The 17,743-nt window shown below is 33.8% G+C and overlaps 2 protein-coding genes across 3 annotated transcripts; both read left to right on the top strand.

Moving 5' to 3' along the window:
• The first annotated feature begins 1,014 nt into the window (after positions 1-1,014).
• On the top strand, positions 1,015-10,332 carry LOC133858529 (uncharacterized). 2 transcript variants are annotated; one of them, XM_062294006.1, is made up of 7 exons: positions 1,015-1,113; positions 1,791-1,883; positions 2,869-3,003; positions 3,134-3,223; positions 4,963-5,112; positions 6,910-8,513; positions 8,931-10,332. In XM_062294006.1, exons 1-7 carry the CDS (start codon positions 1,051-1,053, stop codon positions 9,826-9,828), a joined length of 3,033 nt encoding a protein of 1,010 aa, XP_062149990.1. In that variant the 5' UTR covers positions 1,015-1,050; the 3' UTR covers positions 9,829-10,332. The 2 variants fall into 2 exon arrangements, with proteins under 2 accessions (XP_062149990.1, XP_062149991.1); XM_062294007.1 differs by lacking the exon at positions 1,015-1,113 and having other exon boundaries at positions 1,793-1,883; positions 2,865-3,003.
• A 2,817-nt stretch (positions 10,333-13,149) lies between these two features.
• LOC133862941 (S-protein homolog 6-like) lies at positions 13,150-14,114 on the top strand. Its single transcript, XM_062298871.1, has one exon. It carries the CDS (start codon positions 13,177-13,179, stop codon positions 13,630-13,632), a length of 456 nt encoding a protein of 151 aa, XP_062154855.1. The 5' UTR covers positions 13,150-13,176; the 3' UTR covers positions 13,633-14,114.
• Positions 14,115-17,743: the final 3,629 nt, after the last annotated feature.

The raw sequence follows: 17,743 nt of genomic DNA on the forward strand, positions 1-17,743 counted from the left end.
AGACGCTAATTTTTTAGTAAACCAAAAGACAAATTTTTTGCTCAAAACTTTTATACAATATAAAGTTTAAGAACTTGAAAAAAAGTATACTCAATTCACATTTTTAATATGTATCATTTTTTGCGCCATTCAATTCATGAAACGACTTAAATTCATATAATTTGATAAACTACAATTTAAAAAAATTTATAAAAGATCCTAATCCGTTTTTATGCCCCTATTTATTTGAGGGCGGTTGCCCAAAATTTATATGAACATGTGAATTTTATTTGTTATAATGGCTAGTTATTTGGATAATTAAATTATTTAAATCTCGAAAATCTATATGTAAGTAATTAAGTATGTATGTACTTCCTTTCTTTTCCATCCCTTGGTCAAGTTTCGGTGTTTTATGTTTTATAAACTCAATTTGTGTTCTTTCATAGAAGGCTGTAACAATTGACCAAAAAAGAAAAAAGAAAGGCTGGCTGTAACAAGTGAAGTTGAATCAAGTAGACTGAATGCTACATATTGCGAGGAATCTCGATCAATCAGAAAAATTGAGTGTTGAGCTTCTTCTTTTTTCTTTTTTTTTCTTTTTTTTTTTTTAATTTTAAATTCCATATATACATGCATACACCAATGCCAAAGCAAAATGGCATGGGCTTAGATAAACCAAACCCTCAACGAGGCGAGCCCGCAATACAATAAATTCAGAAAATTATTATGCTTTTGAATTTGTGCATTAATTACTATCAAAATTATATGGCAGGTGGCAAGCATGCGTTACGTGGTGGTTTGATCCTCTGGGCTTTTTGTACCAAAATGAAATAACAAAAATACACGATTGTTGAGTGGGAAGAAATAAGAATGAAGGATTTTCGGCGGGGTTCATGCTCTGAATAAAAATAGAAAAAAGGGGGGGCCAGAATGAGGAAATACAAATATGAAGGGGCGAAACTCTAAATTGCGTTTACGCTCACTACTACTTTTATTTTAGCTTGTCAAAGGCGGGAAGGCGAGCCAAAAGAAAATCCGAGGAGAGGGAAAATCAGAGAGAGAGAGAGAGAGATGGAGAAGGAGGACTTGAGCAGCGACTTGCAGAGCATACTAGAAGCTATCAAATCCTCGGATGTAAGCTTATTCCAAAGCTTCCCCGTTCAATTCGAACCTCCATTTTCATTTTTTTTTTTTTAATTTAAAAAAGAAAGAAAAGAAATTTCGATCTATTTTTAACAATCCGTAAGCATTTTATGCATTTATGAGGAATGGTGTTTGCAAATTGTGTTCTGGTTTTGATAAATGTTTCGTCGTTTCGGTTAATTTTTGTGAACCTTATAAATTGTTGTTTTGGCTGCTAATTCATGGAGTTGAGGATTTTATGCTATTTTGCCTTGCTTTTTGCCAGATTGTTAGCCTCTCTGAGCATTAATTTGGTACAGGTTTTAAATTCATGATTTGGCCAAAATTATTCAATTCACTCTTTGGTTACCTTGAAAATTTAGGAAAGCATTAGAGAAGCTGAAACGTTTGAGTTTAGAACTGTTTATTATCGAGGACGTGAAAATATATGAAATTATTAGCTGACTGGATTTGCTACAAGACTTTTTAATCCGTTGTTTTTGCTTGATGTTATTTATGATTCAATATGTGGAAGATTCTCTTTTCCTTTCATTTTTAAATTTTGGTTACCGAATTTTTTTATATTCATAAGTTTGTGTTCTATAATTGAATTAGTTTGGAAAAAAGTTTCTCCTATGCAATCTTGTAAATTTGTGATACATCGATAAGTTGAACATTGTTTCTTACAGGTTGTGGAGATTCGTGTTCAACTACTAAACAAGCTCCGGGACTTAGAAATATCAGATCAATCCGACCTGGCTTCCCTTATAGAATGCCTCACAGTATCCAGTCCAATGTCCATTCATGTCTTGTCCATTTCATTTATTTTGTTGTATATCAGTTAGAATCTGTGCATCTTGCTCTTGATCCGCATAGAGAAAGCAAACTCTGTAGTATCTATAACTATTCCAGCGGTAATTAATAGTTTTTTCTTAGCAATGCATATTATATCAAAATGTAATTTGGCCGAGCAGAGAGAGAGAGATTTCTTCACAACAAATTGCTCATACCTATCAAATTAGAGGCTGAATTCATGAAATGGATATTAGGCCTGCTATACAGTGTAGGTAATTAGCATACAAGAAAGTTCATAAAACTTAATTTGGAAAGTGAATGTTTAGATGGATGATTAGGAAATACAATAATTCATGGAATTAGAAATGGATGCATCTGTCATTTCTCAGAAACGTAGCACTCAAATGTGACCTTTTAGGATAAAGTTTGTTAAGATGGTTTGGTCATGTGCAGTAAAGACTAAAGAATACTCTAAGAAGAAAAAAGTTTAAAAATATTCATTTAATGATTATTCTAAAGGGGCTGCTTTCCTCCCAAAGCCCATTTGCTCTACATGCAATATTGTGAGGGTAAAATTTTTTATAATTACTTCTTCATAGGAGTTACTTATTATGAGTATGAACAAGTTCATGCTGTCAGCATCAACTTTGAGGATATTCTTTTTCAATTATCTATGTGGTTCGGATTGATTGAAGTTTCTTGTGTACTAGATCAATGACTTCTATAGACATTTTAAGTGCCTATCCTGCGAGTCATTATGTTTATAATTTGAATATGTACTTTATGTGAGCTACTTGTTCTAACTCTTTCTGCTGAAAGGAGAAGATAAGAGATAGTTGTTTGCTAATGTTCCTTATTTCTCATCTGCATATTTGAGGTTAATGATAAATGACCCACAACCACTTTCAGTTTGCAAACAGTCAATGTCAGCTCTTTATGATATGCATTGTTTTAACCTTGACAACAAGATTGGCATTTTGGGAAGACTTCACTTGTTTGGATGTATCCCAGTGCTTGCTAAACAAAGGCATTTTACAGTGTGCTGTAAAATACCTCGAATTGGATATATCTGGCTGTTTATCACAATTTCTTGCTCTTGGGACCAAGGTATATATGTTCATGTGCAATTTTCATTCCATTTTTCATTATATCTGTGTGCTTGCACAGAAGCACGTAGATCAGTTTCTTAACCATATTGGGATGCTGTGGTATTTGATATATTGAGCACTATAATTAGGCAAGCATATGGTGTGGAAAGCATCTGAAGATGACTCTTATGTCAACTGAGGAATCTCAAGAAGAGGAGCATTGTGACATATTTTTTCAGGTAAATGATACTAGAGTCGGGCTAAGATAGATGGAAAGTTGCTAATTCAGTTTCATTTGATTTTCTATCCATAGTCTTGAATGTTAATCTGACGGGTTCTCTTGAGCGGGGATTTGTCCTCATCAAGGGATTGAGGGCGAAACTTCTCTGAAAATGTGCAAGTAGAAGTACCATGTTCCAATATTCATCATTTTCTATTGTTCCTCAGTCCAAGTAGTACTTAAAAGGGTCAAAAAGACTATTCTGATTTGTGTTCAGTCTTGAGAAAATTGGTTTCTGTAGTATTTGTTAGTCTTTTGATTGCTCATATTTCGATAAGTTCTCACAATGTTCTATGAAATCAATATGTGTGATATATGACTAAAAACATCTTGTTCCTAATCCTTCAAATTTTTATAAGGTATGTCTAATTAAAGATGAAGTTTCTGTTGGTGTTATAATTATATAAGCATAATTCAGTGTGTACATAATTGAATTTGAAGCATCACTCTTAAGAGCAGTCAAGGTCTACGTATGCAATTATATGATTTTCTGAACTGTGATACTGATTAGTATTCTTTCATACAACTTCCTAATATTAATAAAAATTACAAATAATTTAATAACTAAATTCTAGCTACAAAAAATTAGATGCGAGGTTTCTGCTCTTGAACTCTTTCATCCCCTTCTCATTCTTTGTACAATTTACTTGATCGACACAGAATCAGTTATTTGGAACACTCTCCCCTTTTGCACCCTCTGGACTTTTGGGAAGGAAAGGAACATCCAGACCTTTAGTGATGTTGACCTTCCAAGAAATGAGTTTATTCCTAGATTCATAGTATGATTTGATGACTGGCAGTATTCCTACTTCTTATTTAGACTTTCTTAATCATTTGAATTTGAGATTGTAATCTTTAGGTGAATGTCCTGTATACATCTTGTGTACACGAGGTTTTTCCTCTGTCTAATAATTTTTTTTTTTTTTTTTTATTACCTATCAAAATCAATAAAAAGAAAAAAAAATTGATACAATCCTATTTCATAAAGATATTATTGACTTGTTAATTTCAGAAAATGTAGGTACAAGTTTGATTGAGAACCTGTTATTAGCCAACTAGAGTTGGACACCTCCAGAACTTCTGGAAAGTTTCGCTCAGAACATTTAAGGAAGTTTTCTTATATTAATCGAATGATGCAGATGGGGTAACCGATATATTGACATGGAGCTTTTATCCTGTTTGCATCATTGACTTGTTGAGATTTACCGTACAACATTGGCCTAAAAATATATAGTTATCCTAAGATTATTATGTCAGGCTACTGTATTCATGTAGGATGGTGACTCCTATATGGGCATTCTTTTTACATAATGATTTTGGGTGAAAAATGCTACATATCAAGATTTACAGAGATTTGTTGCTAACAGCTCACTGGTACACTTTAGCATCTAGCATAAATTCTTGTTTTTGATGGTTTGTATCTGCTTAATGAGTTAATCTCCTGTCCTTCTCAAGATGTTTCGAAGTTTTTGTCTGTGATGAATCCCTTTTTTACTCTGGAAACTTTCTTGCATACAAGTTTTCTCTTATAGTGCAGTGTTTGTACTCCCATAGATGGATACCATTTTGCTTTTATTTTTAAAACTTTTCCAGTCTCTGTTATGACTTATTAGTTTGATCATCTCTCTGCGGACATTATGTGTCAACTGTCCTATTTTTATGAAACTTTCTTTGACATTATGAACTTATCTTATGCAGCTGCTTTTGGATTTGTTTAGCTTCTCTGCTGCTAGTGTTTTGGCATTGGCAAGATACCCCGTTTCGGATGACAAACTGTTGATGGATATTGTAGAGAAATATATCTCAGAACAGTTAAATTTAACAAAAGGTTCAATATCAGAGGTTAAGGTACTGAATAATTGCACTATTTTCTTGATGCTAATCGCTAAGATATTATTACAATTTTTGGAGATAGTGGCAATCTATATCTTGCACTAGTAGCTTAAATTAAAAAAAAAAAAAAAAAAAAAAAAAAAAAAAAAAAAAAAAAAAAAATTTGCTTGTGATTCATATTCGCTTATGAGAATTTTTTTGTTCTTTAATTTTTAGTTGTATTCCTGCTTTGACAAAATAAGACTTTCTCTCCTATACACAAGGGATTAAAGGTGAGGCCACGGGTTCAATCCTGTATGAGAGTGTGAGGTTGTGTTTTCTAAGAAAAAGGTAGTCCCCATTTCTTTTGTTTTTTTATTTAAGAATTTGTTCTTTTTGGTTCTCTTTTGTCATATACCACAATCATGGCCAATATAAAAGCCGTGTTGTAACATTTCCCTCTAGAGAGAGAATGTTAGACTTGTAAAGATCAAGTTGTAGCAATCATCCATAAGTAATAGGCACTTGAAGAGGATGTTGCCCGTATTGAGAGAGAGAGAGAGAGAGAGAGGTACTTATCAGAAAATTAAGGAAAGAACTAGAACAGTATGGTTGAAATGGAGAAATGGGAATGTTGGGATTCATGATTGGCAAGTTAAGAAAGGATAAAATAAAGTTTATTGAATTTGTAGATCTATAAGTAGCATAATGATCTAGGATCAGTTGAGGACAAACCAGAGAAAATTGACTGAAAAACATCTGGTCGTGCGGAATGGAGACATTCTTCCGCATGAAAGATTTTAATATTTTCATGAGAGCTAGAAAAGGAGAAGGCAGGGGAAAAAGAAATTTAACTAGTTTTTTTTGTTTTTCTTCTTTTCTTTTTACATGTGGTATTTTAAAAGTTTCTGGATGAAATTCATTGAGTGGAGTTTTGTGGAGAGATAGAGAGAAGGGGGGTGGGGGTTTAAACATAATAAGTATCCAATGAATTTTGAGACTCAAAAGTGTCCTTTTCTCCCCCTTTCGTCATATCCCTTTGTGGTGTATAACTACAGTAGTTATAAGATATATACACTGTTTAATCTTTGATTGTTGGAGGATTCAAAACTTGCTATCCATAGTCAAAAGAACTTTAATTAGGTTTTTTAATTACATATGGTGTTTTATAAAGATTAGGAAAAAACTTTGTTGAGAGTGGGAGGGAGGAAGGGAGAGGTTCTTTGAATTATAATGTCTTTTTTTTTTTTTGTTCTCTTTCCCTTTTTCATATTATTAGTGGTGCATAACTGCCATAGTTAAGAGGGAGGGAGAGCTTTAAAGAATTGCAAGTGTCTAATGAGTTCTTTCAGATTCAAAATGTGTGTATATATATATATATATATTTTTTTTTTTGTATCACTCTGGAGCATAAGTATCATAGTTATAAGATATAAAATGCTTATTAACACTATTTATTGGAGGATAATCAACATTTGTTTGAAAGTTTGCTACCCATAGTCTTGTGAACTTATCTAAGCTAATAAATTAGATGTATATCTTTGTAAACTTGTCTAAGTTAATAACTTAAAAGGGTATTTTCTTATGCTTCGAGATTTGAAAGAGAATTCACCTGAACATCATTTTTTCAGACATCTTAGGGGCAGATGCGGGTGTATTTTAAAATTTTCCTTTTCCTTTGTTCCGTCTCGATCTCACAGATGTAAAGCCAATTACTTATCTATAAATTTAAAAAAGTACGTATAGATCTAGTTTGTTTATATAGTTTATATTTATCTGAAGAACCTACTTGACATGTTTTGCTAAAGGCAATCTTTAATTATGTGTAAGCAGAGAATTGGTTCACTTGGCACAGAAGTAGTAAAGGTTATACAGGTTGTCATAGATGCTGTAATAAGACTCTGCGGAGTGTATTCTGAAGCTGTAAATTGGAAGTTCTGTGATGGAAATCCAGAGGAAGAGAAAAGCTGCATTGACTTTGAAGCGGACAGTAATATGAGCCACGTTAGTAACATAACAAAATGTACAATAGAAAAACTGTGTGAATTGGGCATCCTTGCAGCCAATGATGGTGGGAGGTTGGTTACCATTCTTAATGTCTCATGGAAAGGCGTGGTTACCTTGCTTCAGCTTGGCAAGGGGACTTTAGCAGTAAAGGTGAATGTAGCAGATATCATTCTTAATCTTCTTTCACTGGTTAATGAGTCTCTGAGATCTGCCGCTAAAGCCTGGTCCTCTTCCCTGAAGGAAACTGTTTCTGTAACCGAAGCTAGAAGAACATTCGTTCCAATAAAGTTCTACCTGGTTAATGCAGTAAAAATATCCTCTCTATATCCAAGCCAAGCATATCTGGTATACAGGGAGATAACACTCTGCATCCTGATAATCTCAACCTTAAAAATTTCAATGAGTAACGAAGAACTTATGAAAACTGCCAGTGAAGTAATAACAGAGCTTTTGGAGCAAATATCCATGGATTTTCTCAAGTCTTTGCTAAATTCAGTTCAAGTGAAGCTGGAGCTGAAGTTAAGAATTCTGGACTGGTTGTTCACTGATGAAAACTACTCAAATTCTGACAATGGAGGTTTAAGTAATAATTGTGTAATAACAACCCCAATTTACCAAATTGTTTCGGTAGGTTGTGAAGACATGCCTGGAGCGAGAATATTGTTGCTCGGCCGGGTTGCATTGTTTCTTAATCTACTAAAATATTCTCTGGATCTTGACGAAGATGTAAAACGTGGAATGACCGGCAAGCTTGGATGGTTTTTGGACATATTAGTTGATGAAGACGTATATTCTTCCATTCTTGTCATGCAAATTCCTGAATTATATGGTTCTGGAAAAACTGTTGAAATAGATTGGCAGCCTATGTTTTCTTCGGTTTTGTATGCACTGGAAACCTTCATGATTGTGCTCTCTTCAAGTCTTGCTTGGAGGGAATTTGAGTCTTTCCTGCTTGAAAATTTATTTCATCCTCACTTTCTTTGCTGGGAGATTGTAACTGAGCTTTGGTGTTTTATGGTGCGTCATGCTGAGATAAGTGTGGTGAATGGCATTATTGATCAACTTTGCTCATTATTGAAGTTGGTGGCGTCTTCAGAATCAGTTTTTATTCCTGGTTGTGCTATGAGAAAAATGGCAAGATCCATTAGCATGTTTCTTACTTATGGTACACAATCTATGGTTGACCATGTTTACAGATCCATTGTCGATGACAACAGATCTCAATTATCATCAGTTATCTGTGTAGCCTTGCTCATGGAAGGGTTTCCGCTGAATTTGCTATCAGAGAAAATGAGAAATATTGCTACTCAGAGAATCTGTGCTGACTACTTTAGCTTCTTAGAGAGTTTTGATGACAAATTGATGAGAGCTTGTAATTCTGGTTTATATGGTGTTCCAGTCTTTGCTCTGTCTGCCTCCTTGCAATCTGTGTAAGTTATCAGATTCCTAAAAGCATGAGACATGAACTGTTTCTGTTAAATGATGATCAATTGCTCAGTTTCATTTTAGAGTTTTGACTTTATTACCGAGCCTTTGGAAAAGGCCCAAAATTTATACTAGACATCCAATTTTATGTTCCAATTAGTTCTTCTGTCAAGAGCAATGTGCACATTTTGAATAGTTTTTCAGGAAACTTTGAGATGATATGAATAAACTCTGGGTCAAAAGATATTATTTTATCCTGCATGAGTTACTGGGGGCGGGGTGCTTTAACCTTATTTGTTAGTTCTTCCAAAAAAAGGGAATCCTGAGTACAAATCACTGTTAATCCAGATAGTTTTTCATACAAATTTTCCACTCCAATTTTTTGACAAGATTACTAAATGAGATTTTTTCATATTGTGTAGCCAGTTCAGCATGCCTGATATTGATGCGAAGACCCTGAAGTTTCTAGTTGCTATTATTAATAACTACAGAAATTCGGTGGACCAACTAACAAAAGAACATTACCGTAAGCTTTTGAGTGAAACATTAGGAATCATCTCAAGTATGAAGCACCTATATGCAGCAGATGAGATGGAAGAAGTCATCTTGGATCTTGAAAACCTCTTTATCTCAGGGCCAGCAGCCTCAGATACTCAATTATATCAATGCAAACCGAATCTTGCTCTTTTCATGGCAGGACTTGGTCACACGGAAATTACAGAAAGTGATAAAAGTGCAAAGTGTAGTGCTGTCTGGGAATTGTATCACATGCTACTGAGAGAGCAGCATTGGGCATTAATTCATTTGGCAATTACAGCATTTGGATATTTTGCTGCCCGAACTTCTTGCAATCAACTCTGGAGATTTGTGCCCCAGACTGCAGCTCTTTCATTTGATCCAGTGTCAGGAAATGAGGCAAACGAGGAGAGATTTATGTCTGAATTGAAGGCATTTCTTGAGAAGGAAATGGCCCTTCTTACAATCAAACCAAGCTCAGAGCAGCTTGGGCTGCTTGCAAGGGAAGGTCTGATGCTGAAAGAAACGGTTCAAAAGATTTCAGAAATTGATGTAGAGGCTGTGGGATGTCATCAAAGCATGGAGATTGATGAAGAAAATCAATCCAACAAGAAAAGGAAACTTCCTGATGGAATTAGTGAGGGAGTGGAATTGCTGCAGAGTGGTTTAAAGGTTATTGGTGATGGTCTTTCCCGGTGGCAGCAAAATCGCGATGCCAATGAACTTCACGATAAGTTCTTGACTCACATTTCTCACCTTGAAGATGCAATTGCTCAATTAGTGGGCCTGGCTGGTAGTGGTTAAGTTCAAATTACAGCTCGATTGTGGCTAAGTAACCAAGGTATATACTGAATTTTCAGATTTGTATAGTAAGTGAAGGAATTGATACAACTGTATCGAGTTCTAAGCTGGAAGTAGTATTTTCTTTGCGATGAATCAGAGCCATCACTAGTTTTGAGGCATGCTTTAGGTGTCTTATCGGAATAAACACTTGATATCTTCTCTTTAGGAGGTACTACCATTTGCATACAGGTCTACCTGCCTGTAAATCTTGTTATAGCTTAGAAAATAGCTTGTAGTGTCCTAACATCAGCAGATCCCTCTAAATTTCTCAAATGCAACTTAGACTTTCCTTGAGAGTGGAGGGTACCTGCATGCTTTTTCTGTGAATCACTCCAATGTTTCCTCCAAGAACCAAATGGGGCCATTTTTGTTTGTGGCGAAGTTTTTTTCAGGCTGTCTCCGGCAAAAAAAAAAAGGGTTTTGCAGGATCTGCGCATGTATGCGGGCAAATCTAATGAGCATATATCTGCTTCTTCTTTTTCCCCTCTCTTTATCCCTGTCTCAATAGTGGTCTCTTATCATCAGCTTGCGATTGTACATTGAGATCTCGTCGTATGTAAATATGGTCTCGAATATTTTAGTTATATTTGTGCTAGAGTTTCACCCAGGATAAATCACATATCAACTAATAACAACAAAAATAAATTATAAACACAATATTGTTGGGTCCAAATCCATTGGTTTAAGTTTCTGGTTAAAATTGAACTTAATAAATGTCCCAATGTGTATATCATGGTCTCACTTGACCTTGATGAATTACATGAGGTGTTGTTATTCTTTCTACAGGTTTGAGAGGTGATTAGCATGATTTATAGTGCTGCAATTGGTTTAGTGTACGTACCTTCATAAGGTTGAATTAATGGATTTCATGTTAATTTTTCTTTTTCATATTTAGAGGCACATGTAAATATTGTTTGTGTTATTTTCAATGAAGTTCACATATTGAATAATTAAAAAAAGAAAAAGAAAAAAGAAAAAAGAAAAAGAAAGTTCATATGTTGAATCGGAGCATTTCTCTCCGATTTCCACATTTTATGCGTGCCTGCTGTCTAGGATCATAAAAGTACTGTAGAGTACGTAGGCATCCTCTGAGTTTGTAAACATTAATTTCAAATTGATATGAACTCTGTTTCATTTTGCACTCATTTCCTATAGCACACGCACTATGAATCTATGATGATGATTGATGTCGATGATTACGTGTGTATATGTTATTACTGTTCTTTAATAATATTCGCTCTCTCAATGAATAAATGGTCATCTGTCATTTATTCGCTCTCTCAAATAGTTTTTTGTTTTTTTCCTGGTGGCGGATATTGATGGATGTTCCGAATTTAATTATTTACTTAATATTATAACAAATTTCTGCATGTGGAATATTGTTTAGACTCTGGACTATGATACTATCTTAAATTACTAGTTATATATATATATATATATATCTTAAAAACTTAAGTGGATACAAAATGATATAAATTTCATAATTTCTTTAATATTCTAATTAAAAGATTAAAACATACAATTTGAAAAATGGTTAGAATTCTAAAGGAGATTTACATGTATATTTATACGATTTTATGAGGTCGATAACAAATATTAAAAATATAAAGGACATGATTAAATGGATTAGAAAATGATTTATCGTCATACAACTTGTTCGATCAGGCTGCTTCTTATCTATCTTCATCATCTGTAACAGTACTTGCATGCTTCAGCTGGTCGATCTGGTTGCTCGTCTTTATCACGAGTTGTCCTAATAGTGGGTGTCATCAACTTGTAGATAGAGAAATAAAGTTTTTTTGTGAGTGCAGTGCAGGACGTCCTTGGATCTGCTATGGCCGGAACATATATTAATTGTAAGGAATATATATAATTAATTAGCTAATTCATGGGATAGATAATTAATTAGTTGTATAATAGCTAGTCATTTCCCTAGTTGTTTGACCGAGTCCAACCCCTTCTGCCACTCAACTAATGATACGAGCAGTGGTGACTCTACCTGTACGTACATGATTGCATTGATCACGATAGCCCTCGGATTCAGGGTAAAATTAAACTCACGCAAACCTCGATCACTTGGTCATAAGAACGAGTCCATATAAGATAGTATGCCCATGCCAGTCATTTATAATCGTTTTTAAACATACTTATAATAAGATAGTTATGTATGTGGGTGGGAGGATATATTTAACAATATGTCCGAAACACATTGTTTAATTGTTAGGATGAGGCGATTCGGCGCATAACATGATTGGACTTCACTCGCACAACATGATTAATTATCTACTTTGGACTGTTGGATAATGTACAAAACAATAATTATAATTAAATATTAGTGTCTTTTTCATAGGTATATATATGATAAATATTGACTAAAGAAGAAGAAATCTGGTGAAGCGAAAGCTCTAAATTGATCCCCAAATAGGGATTATACATATACTCAGTCAACTTAAAAGCCCAGATAAGCTACACAATCTGTGGCCGGGTGTGGACGACCTTTACAGCTTGACATATATGGATTTGTCCACAAACAAGTCATTGAAGTACAGATCTTATTTTCCTTTTTCTTTCTTTTACACCATTTATATATTAATTCTCAAAAGTAAAACCATGCACCACTATCATTAGCACTATCACCCACTCCCACAACGTGAAGATTTCCCATTGGTTCTATCTGTTTTTCTCACAAAAAGTGAGGTTGTTTTATGCAAAATATCAAGAAAAATCTTTTAAAGTAGCTGGGACCGAATTGGCAGGCCCTGCCCGCACCATATCAGGAAACCAGCGGGTACTGCATGCCAACTCTATATATATTAGAAAGTCGCCTAATACTTACATTAATGTTAACCAACCTTAATTTTATTGGTGATTTCTGGCCTTTATTACCATAACTTTATACTTATCTGTAATATCATATATATATGGGGGGCATATATGCATGTGAAGAACTATTCGAATCCTACTCTAGCTGTTCGGACAGGGTCATTATCGAATAGGCCGGATGAAATTCGACGGTCCTCTCATATGAAGCTGTCCATATATTGCATATTAAAAAGAGGGTCCTGTAATTTTCATGCAGAATGGTACTGCATGTGAAAACTACTATTTCATCAAGACACGTGTAAACATTAATTTGGTGCGGTGGAGCACGCTGTCACATCAATCTATATATGAAAGGAAATGTATTCAAATTTTGTTACTAATTCAGATTTTATAACATAAATGTGGGTGTATAAATAAATGACAACAGTTGAGAGCAGCCATTAATTTGGTGCAGACAGACTGCAGTAGTAGTGCAACATCGATGAAATGAAGATAATTTCCATGATCAGCTTCTTGGTTACTTTCTCCCTGCTGGCAATAGCGTTGTTCATTGTTTTCGTTTCAATAGTAGAACTAGAACCCGATGGGCATTTACATGGCGGCGTGGAATATGACGTCCGTGTGGTAAATGGCTTCACAAGCAACTCGTCGCTGCCTTTGGTGATATGGTGCGCGTCCGAAGACAGTGATCTCGGAGGACGTGCCCTTCAAGAGCACGACGACTTCGGGTGGAGGGTCAGGACCAACTACTTCTGGAGCGCCAGTACTCATTTCTCTTGCACTATCAAATGGGACCAAAAGAGGAAGAGTTTCGACGCCTTTAAGGTTCCCAGGGATTCTTACCGCTGCGGCCCCCTTAGGAAGTGCTTGTGGTTGCTCAAAGAGGACGGCTTTTACTTCAGCAATGATGATGTCAACTGGACAAAAGACTTCTCATGGTAGTTTTTGAGGAACACCAAATTAATAAATTAAAGGTTATGTTTTATCAGCTAGCTTTCACTCAATTTTACCACATTTTTTTTTTCTTTTTAACGTTGTATTAATCATATAATAAAGGACTAATTGAAAGACTTTTCTGCACGCCATCGTTGTAACCAATTAATTAAAGGATATGATATGATATTCAATATAACAGGCTAGGATGCTCGAGGGCATGTGTACAGCTAGCGCACGATCGAGGGGATGATCCGCACAATCTTTTCTGTCAGACCTTGATGATCATGTGGATCTATGCAATTCAATCCTGGTGATAAAAAAAAAAAAGAACAAAAAATGAAGAAGAACAAAAAAGTATGTACAGCTATCTTCTAGTTTCTTAAGCGTCTAGGATTAGAAAATTTTGATCAGATTTGGAAAAATATCAAAGGATACCACGTGTATAGCTCTGCATTGTAATTATTGGGTACCCAGCACCGATGGGGTAAGGATGGATTTGGCTTAGGTGCTGTAAAATCACTACAGTATACATGTGACGTCGTAGTTTTTTCAGTAATCCAAACTTAATTTTATTCTTAAAAAACTTCAACATATTTGTTGTAATTGTTTTAAAGGGAGAACTTCACTTAAGGGTATGTACCGAACTATCGCCATTTTTGACTTAAAATATCTAAACTTCAAAGCGTCTAAAAAAGGGAGGGGTATTTTGAAAATTTTGGCAGGATTTAATAGCAAATCCTAATAGAGGATCTGCTATATTAAGACATTTTGAAAAATGGATACGTTTTGAAATTCAGCTACCTTAAGTTAAAAAAGACGATAATTCGGTACCCTTAAGTGAATTTCTCTATTTTTTAAAGCACATAAGCCAAATCCCATAAAGATAATAGGTTGAGTTTTGAAATCAACGAGCCAGATTCTCTCTCACAACTTATGTACCTCTAAAATCGGCTACAACCTGACATAATTAAATTTTTTTTTTTTTTGTTAAAAGGAACGCTTAACATCTACATGGTAATATTATAATATAAATTAAATGATTAAATTCATCAATATCTATCAACTTAAACTTTTGAGATAAATTGTAATTTAACAATGTATCAAAGCAAAGGTTTTGAGTTCGAACCTAGTTTCTTAATTAAATATTTCACGTGTTGAGCCCCACTTATTAAAAGAGAGTTTAAACCCACACTTGAAGGGTATTAAAGTATAAATTGTGGTGGAACTAATCAGACCATGATGAGTAACATATCATCTCTTTTGTGAACTAATTATTGACTGTCTTTGATTTTTTAATTTTCATTTTTCTCAAACATTTCTTGACCTTGTGGGCCGGGCAGATGCAGATAGATAACTAATTAATTGGACTCTTCCAGATAGCTCTTTTATCTCAAACTTTTTTTTCTCGGTACGGCTTTCATATATTGGTTATTTGGAGGCGCAAACAAAGCTGAAAAGCTTGCTGTTTAGTCGTGTTGTGGTAGTCAATTAGTGAAGTCATTTTCAGCCACCATGATCAGAACGCTTCGTCAAATTAAAAGTCACGCATGCCCTGCTTTGCTGTAGCATAGAGCCATAAACTCTATATGTATGATTAGGTGTTAGAATTTCTAAGGAAAACTGTGTACAGTGTGTAAACTCGATCAACTTGCATCAAAGCAAACGCACCACACTAGAATGACCAAAAGAAAGATCGATCTTGATCAATCTGCTTGCACTATAGCAGCAGTCTTTTTCTATCGCCAATACGGATCGAAAATGGACGCTGAGAAAGACCCTCTTCCACAAACTTGTTCCATTAAAACACTCCAAGAATACCGAGCATGCTTTCTAACATATCTTTTTGTATCTTTGCACTGTTTCCTCTACAGTACTTTCCTGGCTCTTCTTGGCATCGATCGTTAAAGTTAGCATATGACTCATCATAAATATGTTTCTTGTCCGGTCCTTTTCTTGATGGGTTAATTATGTGGAACCCAATCTCTGTGTAGAAGCTGCGAAACCGTTCGGCTTTCCTTTCGTTATACACGTGTTTTGATAATAGTGCTACACGTGAAAGGGCGGCTTTCCTTTAGGTATATGTAGCTAGCCCTAGTGATAGTTGAATAGGGCGACATATAGATTCATCATGTTGTAACTGGCCGGCCTCTATATATCATTACAATTATCTTCATCGTAATGAAACATTGCAGCAACTTTGTCAACGTAGCCTTAGTTTAGGTGAACAACATAAATATAGAAATAAAGTTCAAAAAAAAAACTCTCAATCTAGTGTATACAATTTAAAAAAATTGTAATGTCACCCATCCAAACTTCAAGCCTTACAAGTTATGCAATTATTGAAGACCAATAAACAACCACTAACCACACACTTGTCAAGTAATTCAGATGCTCTTGGAAGCTTGGAAAGCAATGGTTGTCATCATAACTATACAACAATGGAAACATTCTTGAAATATTAAGAGACATGCACCTTAGTGAATGCTACTGGGAAATAGCTTTAATTTGGATAAAGGAAATAGCTTCCAAAAACATACACATAAAATATTTAATCTCAAGCTATTTCTTTAGAAGGTAAAAAAATAAAAATAAATCAAAGTGATATAGCCGTTTGGATAATACCGCCAAAAAAGAGATGCTAATAGATCATCCTAAACCCAAACCTCAAGATATACAATTTGAAGAAAGAGAATTAGGAATAAGAACTGTTTACACAGCTGATGTTTTGTATGAATCGAATATAGATGGTTTATCAGAATATGAAATTTTAAATATCTTACATGAAATAATGATGATAGCAAATGTTTATAAAGATGCTAATAGATCAGACTTAGTAGGAAATTTATAGTATATAGAGAAAATATTTATGAAAATTTAAAACATTTAAAATACCATACTTTAACAAATTTTAGGTGGCTTAAGGATGTATTTCTTTCAAGAATATTAATCAGAATGAATAATAGAACCCTTTATTGGAAAGAAAAATTTATAAGAGGATTACCTAATTATTTCGCCCATAAGGTTAGAAAAAAATTAAATAATAATGATCACAATAATTATGGAGAATTTATTAATATAATAAAACATATAGAATTAAATTTGTGTAATGATTTAAGACTAACAAATCAATTAAAAAAAGATATGAAATATTTAAATTAGGATCTTTTTATAAACAATATAGTTTTCCCCCTTTGATAGCACCATATAAGAAATCATACAAATCTACAAAAAATTCTAATAAATTTAAGCATAATAGGAAACAACATGTATATGGTCAAACTAGTCATTATAAAAATAATTGCAAAGTAAAAGATAAAGAACTTAATATTGATGATAAATTAAAATCTCAACTCTTAAATATATTATTTGAATCTGATACAGAATCTAAAGAATTATTACAAATTGATGATAACAATACTACATCTCAAGATGATGGATATTCTGATAATGAAATAGGATTTTGTTTCTGCAAAGATAAGAATATGTGTACATGTAGAAAAGATATAAATACTTTAACAAGAGAAGAAAGAATAATATTAGAACTAATAGATCAAATTGAAGATCCAGAAACAAAAATAAAGTATTTATCACAAATTAGTCAAAAAGAGAAAATAATTACTGATGGCATAAATTATAATTTTACTAATGTTTCTAATAAATTTAAAAAAGAAAAACGTCCTACTACAGTTCAAGATTTAAAATTTGAAATAAATAATATAAAACAAGAATTAAATTTTAAAATCTCTAATGAACAATTAATACAAGAAATTATAACATTACAAACAGAAAATCAACAAACTATTGAAATCTTACAAGATAATAATAAAATCAAAGAGAGTCAAGAAAATGACAAAACCAAACAAAATTCAGTAGATAATGGTTTATTCATTAATCTTATAGATAGAATAATCTTTCAAAAATGCTATGTTGAAGTTACATTAATAATTAATGCTGAATTTCAAATTACAACTGTAGCATTATTAGATTCAGTCGCAGATATGAATTGTATCCAAGAAGGAATATACCTACAAAATATTATGAAAAGACGACTGAAAAATTGCACCAAGCTAGTGGAGCAAGATTTAAATATAGAGTATAAAATACCTAATGCCCATAT

Source organism: Alnus glutinosa, chromosome 1, assembly GCF_958979055.1.
Source record: "Alnus glutinosa chromosome 1, dhAlnGlut1.1, whole genome shotgun sequence".
Taxonomy (NCBI): Eukaryota; Viridiplantae; Streptophyta; class Magnoliopsida; order Fagales; family Betulaceae; genus Alnus; species Alnus glutinosa.